Below are 13308 nucleotides of genomic sequence, written 5' to 3'. Positions count from 1 at the left end.
ATTGGCAAGCTTCAGTAAAATAATGGGGATGGAGGTTCCTCAAGAGAATTGAATCCAGTGCTCTTATCAGAACAGAATGAAAATAGAAGTGCAAGTCCCTGTGTTTTATGTCCTTGCACTGGTCTCCTGCAGCTGCAAAATATTTGGTAGAGTTTATTACACTTCAAAACACTGTTTAAAAACATCCTAGAGAGAAGAGATTTGGCTTCTAAAGAAGTGAGAATTTGAGGCTCTGTTGTTTACTGGTGTATTTTTCTCAGAATTCTCTAAAGACTGTCAGGGCAGTGGTGGGAAGTGGGTAGCTGGTGACAGATTCAGATTTCTAACATTTGCAAACATAAACAGAGCTGTACAGCAGGAAACTTGGAAAGAGGCACTGTCACAAACCAGAAATTGGATAGGTAATGTGAAGTGAAGAACAGGTGTATCTTCATCGTGGCATTTGATACCTCAACCCCTAATTGAAAGTAAAGGATAGGGAAGAGGAAAAAGAATCCCGTGCAATAGAAAAGCATCAGGTAGAAGGATTCAGTTTGAGGATAAGAGATTGTTTGATTGCACGATAATGCAGAGATTTGTTGTCATCACTGTGTGATCGTTGTGTTCTGCATTGCACACCCACCTGACCACACTGACTGAGGAACCCCAGCACCACCCTACCTTAAGCAGGAGCATCCCTTTACTGCCCATGCTGCTTGAGATGCATTCTTATTTTGACAGAGGGGAGATTTTCCTGCTGCCCAGGTACTTTGCATACTTACCTTGTCCCTAAGAGGGACTTTAGTCCACCCTGTGTGAAGACATCAGGCTTTAGGTAGCGTGGGTTTCTAAATTTCCTTCCTTCTTCTGTATTGCAGCAACACGGATGTTCACACTGTGGCGTCCCTCCTGAAGCTTTACCTCCGAGAGCTGCCAGAGCCTGTCATCCCCTTTGCCAAATACGAAGACTTTCTTTCTTGTGGACAGCTACTCTCAAAAGATGAGGGAGAGGTCAGTGGTCATTCTAATCTGCCTCCTTCTACCTTGAGAGCTTTTCCCAAGACCCAGTACAGTACAGCTTCCTTCCCATCACTCTTCAGTCCTAATTTGAAATCAGTAAAGATCCTGGGAACCTTCCCCTGAATTTTCCTGAGGCTTTGAACTGGCAGTATCATGGGCTCCTGCTCTAAGCAGGAGCTATTTTGAAGTCAGTCTTGTAGCCTGGTGCTTCTCTCATCTGAGCAGTGCTGTTCTATAGCATAGTCAGTAAGAGGTGTGAGGTGTGAGATCTGGGTTCCTTTTCCAGCCTTGTTTGTTGGATCATTAGAAAGTTTTATGAAGTCACTCTCTGTTTCTGTGTTTTCAATGTTGTATATGGGAACAACATATTCTGCCTTCCAGAGTTGTTGAATGAGATGTTGATTGGTGTGATGGTCTTTGTATTTCTTAGAGGACAGACGCTATAAAATGACACAGTACAAAACTATCCTAAAATGGGGGAAGTAAAGTTATGAATACATTTCCAGAACCTTCACTTCTTCCATTTGGTTTCAGAGAAACCTCAAGTCTGTGGCAATTGTGGAAACTGTGATTCAGCTCTTGCAAGGATAATTTACAATATGATTGATTGATCTGTTCTATCCATATTGCTCCCTGTGTGGCGATGTCTGAGCTCTTTGCTGACTGCAAGGGCACGTTGAATCTGGTCTAATGTGGGTGGAACTGTGCTTCCTTCTAAAGTGAGGTTTAGAGTTGTAAGCCTTATTACTGATGTCATCTAAAGAAGCGAAGGCCTGAGGGCTTGTAAGTCACAGCCACAGTTCTTTTCTGTCCTTTTCTGTGTGTGGCCTCGAGGGTATTCTTGCATCTCTGACTCTGGTGGGGACTGTAACAGCTGTTCTTTGCTGAGAGCCTGGTTCACCTTTAGTTGAAGTGGCTTTGGGAAGATTGAGTCCTTGATGATGCCCATAAGAAGATGCTTGTTTGCATGCTCCAAATGCAGAATATCTGATGATATAAGGGTTTTTTTAAGGGCAGAAGGCAAGTTTGGTACTATCTTTACACACACGATCCATTCTTTAGCCAGCTCTGAGAAAGCAATTATCTGTGGTATCTGTGCATGATACAGTATAACACCGAGCACTGATACGCATTTGTGTCCCGGACACAGACACATCAGTGTGTCAGTGTGCTAGTGTTGTCTCTTAAATGGTGCATGTGTGTGCCTGCTGGCTCCAAAACTTGCTCATACATTAACAGCCAATGCAGTCATTGCTGCAGGGTGCAATGTTACAGACAGCAGAAAGGCTGATCTCGTGAGAAACAGCAGCATTCCTAAGGCAGTGGAGCTGGTTTCATTTTGGTCATACAAAGTGCAGACTGGGAAGTTTTGAATCCATTAAGCACTATTGCACAAGAGTATAGGCAGTGCCAAGTTGGGCAAACATAATTGTATAGCATTGCTCAGCTTATTAATGATGTCGTTTTGTAGTTTGCCTGATTTTGCCTACACAGGTTGCAGCAGTTTGGGAAGCAGCATCTGTGTTAGTTTTATGGGAGCAAGGCCAGGCTGAAATGAGTTGTAGTGAAAGCATTGTTCTCTTTGGATTAGAAAGGAGATGAAGAGGACAAGATAGCTGAAATGAAAGCTTAGAAAATACAGTACTTCTGATAGCACAAAGTTGTCTCATTAAAATAGCAGCAGTAAACAACCATTCCTTTGGTCAGGAAAATCTGGAACCTCAACAAGGGCTGTTTACTTTTTTTTGGAAAGGTGGAGCTCACTCACCAGAGGTGGAGAGGCTGTACGTGCATGGTAGCACGTGGAGCAGAGGGAGCACAGAGTCATACCCGCCTGTAGGGCTTGCCTTGCCTCCCACATGGAAAGTCCCCCTGCCAAAAAGTGTGGTTTCATTGAAATTCAGAGAATTTCAAAGTCAAATGTTTCATTTTGAAAATAAATAAATAAATAAATAAATAAATATAATTATATACCTTGAAACAAAATTCAAACCATTGTTTGAAGGAATATTTTATTCTTATTTTTCATACGCAAGTTTTGAATGAGACATTTACACTCAGTTATGATAACTCCCCTCCCCGCCCCCATAAAACCAGAATTACTTGAAGCAAAATAGCAATTCAGATAAAAGAGTTGGCACCTCATACTGCTGTGCTGCGAACGTAGATAGGAACTGTTATGACCTTAGCTTGGCCTAATCTCTTTTTGCATCAAAAAAATACCCTAGCGTTGTCCCAAGCTTCCATTTTTCATTCATTGCTGCTCATGTTTGTTCATCACCCAACTTAACTCTGGTGCTGGAATGCAAACAGAAACACGAAGCCTTTGAGCTGTGCTGAGGCCTTCAGGTATCTCAGCAGCACTGCAGCTTTAAAAATTAATAATAATAATAATAATAATAATAATAATAATAATAATAATAATAATAATAATAATAATAAAAAAGATAGGATTCTGATCCCAGTTGGTTGTGAGGAGGGAATTTAAGAATAAATGAAGGATCTTCAAATAATAAAAAACTCACTTGAGTTTGAGCTGATGTGGCAGTGTTTTAGATGTCCTCTGTAGTTCAGTGGATTAAGCCCCTGGCTTTGGGACTTTAGAAGGAACTGAATTTGGGTGAACGTTTAAAGTGCTGCTAGTTCTTCCAGACCATCTAGACCAAAACTAGCCCTGTTAGTGCTGATCTCTCATACACATTGGAAAATCCTTGGTTATAGGGCCCCTCCTTGGAAAAGCATGTACGTGTGGTAAATAAGGCAGCATTTTTTAAGGAGTTAAGAGTTATTATTGCAGAGTACCATCATGGTGAATGGCAGCACAGTGCCTCTACTGCTTGCTTGTCTGCTGCCATACGCCAGGACCTGTACTGTGTTGGTTGGTAACACTGTAGCAGTTTCTAGGTCACTGTTTTCCTTATTACTTGTACTGTGATTTCACCACCTCAGCTTTATGGCATCTGTGGTCAGGTTGGTGGGCACAAATTTGGAAGCTTTCTTTCTTTTCTATTTTTAAAACATGACAAGTGTTTGTATCACAGTGAATCCAAAAGAACCTCTCATTGTAATCCCATGTTTGTGATTCCTTGCGACAGAACACGGATGATAAATATCTACAACCTTTTATTTTTTCAGATAAGGATTGTACCTTTAGATCACGCTTCCAGCTGCCTGAATGTTCTGTTACAAAGCCCTCTCTTGCATCCAGTGAAGCCGTGATACTTTAATTCAGAGCACTTGAAACACTGTGCCAAATGTCATTTTGAATTCTGTGTTTGAAATAAATTGGGTTGCAGTGCAAAGTCAAAAGAGAGTTTTGTTAGCTCAACTGTATCTAGTTCAAACACCTCACTTGAAAGCTGGGTGACCCAAAAAACTGACTTTAACCTTCATATCAATAGCAGCTTTCCTTCATTCAGATGTTTTCAGAAGTTCAAGGAAGAGGTTTGAGATGTTCAAGAGACCGCTCTCTTATTGGAGTCTCCATTGTTGTCACTGTTAACTGGCATGATTTTTACCTGTGGGGATTAAAAAGCCTTTCTGCTTTTAAGAGCTCTTTTTAAAAATTCAGGTTTTTTATTAATTGGACTCTTTGTTTGTTTTCTGACAAATTCAGAAGAAAAAATTTCTTACAGGACATTGAGGGTGGAGGCTGGAATTCTCACTGCTTTATGGATCTTTCTGACTTATCTGGAGCAAAGGAGTCATGAAGATCTTGCAGGTGGCTGCCCAACAGAATCCCTTCCCTGACATCCATTACAAAATGGAGGAGTGCTGGAGATGAATGTCCAAATGCAGCTATTCTGAAACTTCTCTAGCAGTCCTCCCTCAGTAGTTAACAGCTATCACTCTTCACAGATGTGTCTGGGTATCTATCTTCACGCAGGAATGGTTGTCTCAGAAAATGAGCAAACCTCCAGGGTAACTGCAGCATTGAAAGGAAAGAGTAAATGATGGTAGGATTGCAGCAGGACAGTAGCCTTCTGAGTCAGAGATTTTCATGAGATGATTTAAGTAGCTTCAGGGTTTTAAGTCATTTGTCAGGCAGATCTCTCATCTTACATTTTAATGTAAAGACAGAAAGTTTAAGAGGAAGTATGTCACAGCTCAGAATGACTGCAAATGGAAGTAATTAAAAAGGAGGTATCTGAACTGGAATGTTGTCAGCTTCTTAAAGAAAAATTCTCTGCTCAGTTTGGCATTACTGCACTGTGTTTATGGTACACTCAGTGCATCATAAGTTTTGAATAGGCAGGGTGCTGGAAAGGCATATTTGCTGGTCCACTTTTATACCTGTGAGCAGACTGAAGACCAGCAGCCTTCCCTAGATAAAGGTTTTGACATTAAACCATTACAGCTTACAACAGGATTCACACTGATTTAGAAAACTGAATCAAGTTCTGGATGTGGAGTTTTCAGTATTTCAGTCCATGAGCTGACTTCAGGAATTCTGCAGCATTTTTCTCTTGGACAAAAGCTTTTCTTGGTGTCTGGGGAAATAAGCATGCTGACTTGGTGGTTTGCAGAGTGGGTGGTTTTCCTTTTGCTGTAGTTGGACAGCCCAGCTATTTCTTGGGTTATTTTCTTCCTCTATGTTTTAGAATTATAAGGAAAAAATGTGCGTGTTTGTTTGTTTTTGGGGCCTGGGGAAAGATCCCAGTAATTATGCTCCTCTGGGTGGGCACCTGTGCTTGCTGGGCCAGCAGCACTCCTAGAGGGAGCTGTTTTCTCACTCTGTCTAGTGTCAATATATGGTGTGTAGTGGATCTCACTTACTGGGACCAGTGTGTCTACCTGAGAGGCAAGGAACAATAAAGGATGATACTGTCCACAAAACTTTCTTGTGCTATCATTTGTTGACTCACGGGTTTGACTCTGGAAAGAGGATTTTATAGCACTGAAAGAGAGTCATGTCTGCTTTTCATCATTATATTAATAGTTCTCCTTTCTTGCTTTTTCTTGTCCCTCAGGGTACTCAGGAACTGGTTAAGCAGGTGAAGAACTTGCCCCAGGCCAACTACAACCTCCTGAAATACATATGCAAGTAAGTGAAATTAATTAACACTTGGAAAAGTCACTGCATTTTGTGAGGTTCAATCTTATATACAAATAATTTACTCTGAAAGTTTGAATATTCAGACATCACTTACACATAACTTACTGCTCCTTTAAAGTGTGTGGAGGTGGATATGCAGCCAAGCAAATTGCTGTCACCCACAGCCTTGGCAGCAGGTGTTAGTGATGCTGCTGTGTTGTACTGTTTGCTTCAGAAGCACTTAAAGACCAACAAAGAAAGGCAGTAGTTCAGGCAATGCACAGCTGGAGGATTTGTAACACAAGCTGAGTAGCAGATAGAGTCATAATGGCCAGTCAGGCCTCAGCTCTGATTTGGAAGTGGGGTTGGGAGTGGCTTGGAGAGCCAGGGATTCTGCAGCATTTTCTCCTTTTGTCTCTCTTTTGAGTGTGCCAGTTTGGAGTGGGGAGGAAGGAATTATCCTGGAGCTAGAACAGACTCTTAGCTTAAATACAAACTAATTCATTTTGTCATGTTGTGATCTCTGTGTTAAAGGCCACATCTGCAACAGACAGCGACACAAATGTAGACTGATGTGAAGCCCATGCCTTACTCAAGAGATGACAATCCTTCCCAAGGGTACAGATGGACACCATTTTTGAAATGTCATTTTGAGTGCTTTGAAAAATGCATTCTGCCTCACTGTAGACTTCTGTAGTTTCGTATTTGAGAAGTGCAAAACACAAAGGGAGAATATGGAAGAGACTGTCTATAATACATGATTCTAAGTGAAGAAGTGAAGAAAGTAGATTTTTGTTCTGACTTAGGGAAGAAAACCGTTCTTGGGTCTCAGGATGCGGAAAGCCCACAATACAATAGGAGTGCCTAGAAAAGTTGGGCTGCAAGTAGGACTCAGAAGTTTGCCAGCTGAGTAGCATAGTGTGATGAGGAAATGTTTTGACTGCTAAAGCCACTCAAATCACCCCAGAATGAACAGCAGTTCATTAAAAACAGAGTACAGGCAGAGTGAGACTGTTCAACTCTGAGGTCACTGAGACCTGTTTCCATCTCCTCTGGGTTTTCATGTCATGTTATCCTTTTTGTAAAGAGGTTAATTACAAGCTATTTCAGTGTTTCTTGTGGCCTACTATAGCTCCTACTGAGGCTGTTCCAAATTGGAAAACATATAACTTTTAGAAACATTCTGTTGATTTGCAGCATATGCATACAGATAGCCAGTCTGTCTGCATTTTTCATGTGCTATCTTTGGCTCACATTAAGTCTTTTTCATGTGCTGATGTCTGCCCAGCTGATGCGTTCACAACAAGCTCTTCATCTGGGTTTTATCAGTTGCAAGAAATAAAGCTCTTCCCATGGGTTGCTTAGTTCTAGGATGAGAAGATCAGTGAAATGTCTTTTTTTTACTTCTATCTATAAGTGAAAACTGGAAGAAGCCATTGCATGTAAATGGAAATTTCTGGGAAAATCTGTATTTGCATATTCAGAAATACCTTTGGCAGAAGATATTCTGTCATCTCTTGTTCGTACAAGGGATCTAGGATTGAGTACCTAAGCTGCACTTAGTCTGTAGGAGCATTTTGGATCCCAGGCTATATTAACACAGGGCAAAACTGTTTCTGCCTGGCATGCCTACAGTCTGAGAAGTGACTGACTTATTTCTCTCCTTCTATGATTTTTCTGGGGGGGCTTTTCAAGGTTCCTTGATGAAGTTCAGGCTCACTCCAGCGTTAACAAGATGAGTGTTCAGAACCTAGCTACAGTATTTGGACCAAATATATTACGACCCAAAATGGAAGATCCAGTGACCATGATGGAAGGTAGGTACTCCTCTTGTGAGATAACACAGCATCTGCATTTTGGAGCTGCAGGAATAGGGTGAAAAGCACTGCAACGTTGTATCACTGACTGCACAGTCAGCAACAAGTCAAACAGTCCATTTCATCAGTGCCTCTGAGTGGATGTACCAGTTTGACCACTGTTATCCCACTTGCCTCTGGTCTGGCAGTCTCTCTTCTCTACAACATGGAGATGCCTCTACTCTTCTATGCCGTTTTGGATGTTGTGTGAAAAACTTCCTTAACTAGTGTAAAAAGGTCAAATGTTCTTCAGTTCCGTGTTCCAGTACCAAACTACTGCTGTTTAGCATCAGTGCATTTGGGTGCATTTAGGTAGCTTCCTGCAAAGGGCATCCAAACCACAATGAAAGAGGTACTACAGTTCTTACTGTACTACAGAGGTTATACCTGTGTGTCAGTTAGATGTGTTGTCTTGCAGGCAGACTGTGCGTGGGTCAGAACTTTACAGAATAGAGTAATAAGTCAAAGATCACTGTTAATTTTGGATGCTTGCACAATGTGTTTAAAAAAAATACTCCAGTCATATCTCATATATTTGTATTTATATATTTTCTGAATTGGAGGAAAAAAAAAAAAAAAGAAAAAGAAAACCAAACTTGTAGAAGTAATGTTACTAGGCCCTACCTACAGGTACATTTGCTGTTAAGTGTATTCTTTTGAGATGACAACTTTTATCTGCAAGGGTTGGGATAAGGCAGAAAATCAGACTATTCTATTCAGGTTTTGCTGTGTTTGCTTGTTCATTGTATCCTGTTTGTGCTAGACTGCAGGAAAAGAGAAGAACCCCAGAGAAAGAGGAAGCCAAATGATGGAAAGACAAGTACTATTTTAATTTGAGAAGAATGAAAAAAAATATAGATCTGTGACCGAAAAAAACTCCTACACTCAGTAGTTACTTCTGCACTCCTCTGGATTGGGTCTTTGCTTTAGGAAAGAAGTAATAAAAGCCACAAGTGAGACTGAGAAAAGGTGAAACAGAGTAACTAACAATTTACCTCAGCGCACTTAGGACTTAGTTGCAGTCATGAATGCCTGCATATATAAAAACCTGAAAATTATCTGTCTCCATATGAGTCAGCACATGGAGAAGCAGGTGCTGGGTTATTCAGCAGTATAAAGGCGGCCACAGCTGAACTCCCCACATCCACAGAAGGTAAATGGGAGTTGTAGGTGAGGTTAGTGTACCTCTTGCTATCCGGCCAAGACTCGTGATTATATTCATGTCCTTATCGTTTTTTTGGTTTTTTTTGTAGAAAATACTTTGTATTTGGTTTGATAAGTGGTATTCTTTTAGTCTATAATCATCTACACAACTGAAAAGCAGTAACAACTCATTTTGTGGACTTGCATAGTTGTCAGTACACTTCCTGCACTCGTTGTATACTTTTACTTCTTTGACTGAATATTTTGAGAAACTCCTCTTTTAATCAAGTTGATGACTTTGTGATTCAGCTGGCTTCTGTCTACAGCTGCATTTGTGATTTTTTAGGAGAAACTTTGTCCCAGTAGAGTAGCCCCTATGGCATCTTATGTTCCACTTTACAACATTTACTGGTACCTATGTTCCTGTAACACCTGGCTTTTGTTCTGCTGTCCTATTGTAAAGAACATACACTTGCTTGCCTTAGTCTGTGACTTGTGTTGTGTTCTACCTTAAAATTTAATGTTTTCTTTTGGGTCCTTCTTCAAGATTAGAAACAAACCTGTCAGCCAGAACTTCTTTTCCTTGTTGCTTTCACTTTGTATTTATCTGGGTCTCTCCAGCAGATATTTGAAATCTCATTTCCACCTTGGACTCTATTTCAACATGTTTCCTAATGAGTACTGTTTCATTTCAAACTGCTGAATGTTTTACTAGAATTGTAAGTGAAGAGCATTCTACAAATAGATTGATGGTACAAGAAGTATCTCTTTCCCCTTGTGCGCAGCTGCATCTGTCATGCAGATGTTATACCCTTGGCAAGTTTCTCTATACATATCAGCAGAAGGCTGAAACTTCTGGTGCTTTTGTAAACACCAGCTCTGGGCTTGCTAAGACTGAATTTTGGCTTGTAGTGTAGTGTAGATACTCCAGTCAGTGGAAGCCTACTAGTTTTGGAGGCTGGACAGAAAGATGCTCTGTGCTAGCTGATGTGTTGGTATACTCAGGATCCAGCATGCATCTCTGCACAGAGCTGTGCAGTCCTGTAGAGCTGTGCATGCTGAAATGAAGTCGATGCTGGCTCTGAGTCCCATGCCACAGTGTGGTACAGACATGCACTGTTTTCCATGTGTCTTTCTCTTCTGTAATCCTCATAAGTGTCCTTAGGCAGGCTGATGTTGTGCTGTGCTAGTCAACTGCATTCAGCAGGCAGACAGATGCCTTCCATTCCTATTCCTTATCTCCAGAAGTGGGAGCAATTCCTGTCTCTTGCAGCCCTGTATAAAAAGGCCCAGATAGGTTTGTACTGTCCCACTGCAGGGCATGGTGCCCACACACCTGCCCCACAAGGAACTCGCATGGCACCTCACAGACAGGGAGCATCAGGCTTTCCATGTCTCATGGAATTCTTGCCTTTGTTTTCTCTCACAGGCACCTCACTGGTTCAGCACTTGATGACGGTGCTGATAAGTGAACAGGGGAGAATCTTTGCTGTCCCTCAGGCAGATGTGCCAGGGAGCCAACTGGAAATCAGACCTGTGCGTCCACGCAACACTGTGGAGTGGATCTCTGAGGAGGATGGAGAGGACAGCAGGTCAGAAAACAATGTTCCTAGCCCTGCTGATCTGCCTTCTGACAATGCTGTGGCACTGGAGGCCACCCCTGGACCTGCATTGAAAAACACCCCTCCGGAGCACAGCAGCAAGTTGGCTCAGCCTGCCACCAGCCCAAGCAAAAGAGTGCAGACGCTACCTCCGTGGAAATACTCCTTCCGCCAACAGGGAGCAAGGTCTGGGAGCCCAAAGCTGGGCAGCTCATCCCTAGATATCCCCAATCTCTCCTCCAGTGGAAACTGGCTGATGAATGGACTGTACTCTCTCCGAGGCCACCGCCGGACAGCCTCTGGGGAACGAGTTAAAGACTCTTGTTCTTCTCAGAGACTTTCAACTTATGACAATGTCCCTTCATCCAGCCTCTCTCTCAGCACACACAGTATAGGCAGCACCACATGGTCTACATCATCATGTGAGATCTCTGTGGTGGACTCGGTCAGCAGCTGCCCAGCCTGTCGGGCCAGTGATTCTTCAGCTTTAAGCTCTCTCCAAACCGAGTGGATGACTCAGGGCTCACTGTCTCAGAGTGAGGTCAAGACTCCAGATCTGGAGAACAGCATCGACAGGTTAGAAGCCTGCAGCAGCAGCAGTGAGCAGAGCAACCTAGCTCCAGCTTCCAGAGACTCTGTCAGATGCTCTAGGGCCTTACAGAGCTTGGTGGTAGAGCTAAAGACAGAACTGAGCAAACAGAGGACTGAGTACGAGACCAGTATCAAAAGGTAATGTCACATGCACGGTGGAGACAAAGAAGTCTTCTGTGATCATCACCTCTGTTTGAACACGGGAGGGGGCTACCAAGCTATCTGGTTCTGGGACCTGTGTTTTGGGAATACTGTAAATTTGGATCTGGTCTTCCCTCACTGCTCTGTGAGTCCAGCTTTTCTCTTTGACAGAAGATAAAAATGGGATTTCCATTACACAGGAAATTCCAGTATCACTCAGCTGGTTTTCAATGGAAATTGCAGCACAGGTCCTTGCAAGAGTTTGCTCTTTGTCAGTGTTCTGGGAGAAACAGCAAGGCAAGTGTCTGCCTCAAGGCGAGTGAATGGAACCTAGAGTGGCCTGTGCAGGTGCAGAGAGTTGAGCCAAATCAGTCTGAAATTGAAGGTTTTATGCTGCTTTTCCCAAGGGAAGCTTTCCTTAGAACAATGGTTGTGACTATTCTTTGCTGATGTTGTTGAGATTGCATCTCAGATATAACTTTTTCAGTAAGCATTTTGTATTGAACTTCAGAAATCAAAGTAGCATTTCTGGATGCTCTCAAAGCCATCCTTAGCTCACACAGTGTGGTACTGACTGAAAGCAGCAGCAAGGTGCTCCTTGGGCAGCAGAGCTGAACTTGGTGGTTCTTTGTCCTGATGTTTTTCATGTTTTCAGGAGAGGTGTTTGTGAAGGCAGGGGCTATAGGAAGTAGAAAGTACTTGGTAATAGTTAGGAAGAGTCCTATTTGTCTATTTGCCTGAGCTGGTGTCTTAGTTCTTATGATTTTAAGAGTTTAACAGAGTGATATTCAGATAAGTACTTGGGAAAGTACACACATGAAATAAATATGGTCATTCAAAGGCATTAGCTGCATTTTAACATAAAGGCATGTGCAGAATTGTACACCAAGTTATAATACAAAAGAATTGTCACTGATGTGGTCACCAGTAATAGTGCTCTGCATTGGAGAAGGGCTGCAAGCATATTTCTTACATATTTGTTTCTTCTCAGCTCTTTTGTTTGTGTGTGTTTAGTTAGCGTTAGACTCCCTACGTTATTTACGACCATTTACATGTCTTGGTATCCAACCAGTCTCTTACACATGGTATCAGAAACACACATTACTGTACAGCTTTAAGCTAAGCTTGCTGCTGCATAATTTTTATTGTTATTTATCAAAAGCTGTTTTGGAAAACCCTGGTCTGAACTACAATCTCTACCAGTGGGCCATCTGTTAAGGTATGAATATTACTTGTTACCTTCCTGCTATATTTTATGGTTTACTGTGATGGTGGTTTGCCAGCCTCTGCAAAGCTGGCAGGGAGATGAGTGTATGTTCATTGCATTTAATCTGCAGGACTGCCCTGGCAATCCTTGTTGCAGGGATACAGAGGAAGAAACAGAAATGAGATGAGACTGCAAAACTTGGAAGTGTGTACCTGCCCATTCTTACCTGCTGCCTGTGGGAAGTGATGGCTTTCTGTATCATCAAGAAAACTTTTCCAACAGCCTTCAGCTGTTGGGACACCTAGGAAGGGGCTGTTTGTCACTCCTGCTGCATTCTCAGCTGTTTCAGCTGTAACAAACACCTGTCTTTATCCTTCAACTGGAAAGTGACAAAGAGCAGTTAGTGTAACTGGAGGGGAGGACTACAAATTGGCCAGGTCTCACAGGGCAAAATAGCCAAAGGGAAGATGCCTAATGAACTGGTGGTATTTTCATGAAACTAGGCAAAATGCAGTCACTGCCTTTTTGTATTAAACAGGATGATTCCAGCTGTTTGGGATTACAGCCCTAAGGATCTTGCTGTCGAGTCTTAAGAGTTTCAAGCCAAGTTTTTCAGCTCTCAAAAATTTAGCAGTGTTTTTGCTGCAGCTGCAACATTTTAGTTTCCTTTTGACTGCACATGAAAGTCCACTCCTGTGGAAAGACAGGAGCTGACTACAGTGAAGGTATGTGGCA

The 13308-nt window shown here is 42.2% G+C and overlaps 1 protein-coding gene across 8 annotated transcripts in view; it reads left to right on the top strand.

Moving 5' to 3' along the window:
* The window catches only part of ARHGAP22 (Rho GTPase activating protein 22), a 118384-nt gene that overhangs the window by 102386 nt on the left and 2690 nt on the right, over positions 1 to 13308 (top strand). For 5 of the 8 annotated variants that reach the window (XM_032445609.1, XM_032445610.1, XM_032445612.1 and 2 more), the window contains 4 exons: positions 858 to 990; positions 5970 to 6043; positions 7715 to 7851; positions 10463 to 11363. In XM_032445609.1, coding sequence (XP_032301500.1) covers positions 858 to 990; positions 5970 to 6043; positions 7715 to 7851; positions 10463 to 11363 — 1245 coding nt within the window. The remainder of the gene's footprint in view (positions 1 to 857; positions 991 to 5969; positions 6044 to 7714; positions 7852 to 10462; positions 11364 to 13308) is intronic. The other 3 variants (XM_015866665.2, XM_015866666.2, XM_015866669.2) reach the window with 1 other exon arrangement.

Source organism: Coturnix japonica, chromosome 6 (assembly GCF_001577835.2).
Source record: "Coturnix japonica isolate 7356 chromosome 6, Coturnix japonica 2.1, whole genome shotgun sequence".
NCBI classification, from domain to species: Eukaryota; Metazoa; Chordata; class Aves; order Galliformes; family Phasianidae; genus Coturnix; species Coturnix japonica.
Note: the sequence above shows the minus strand (reverse complement) of the source record. Positions and strands in the feature narration are given on the sequence as shown.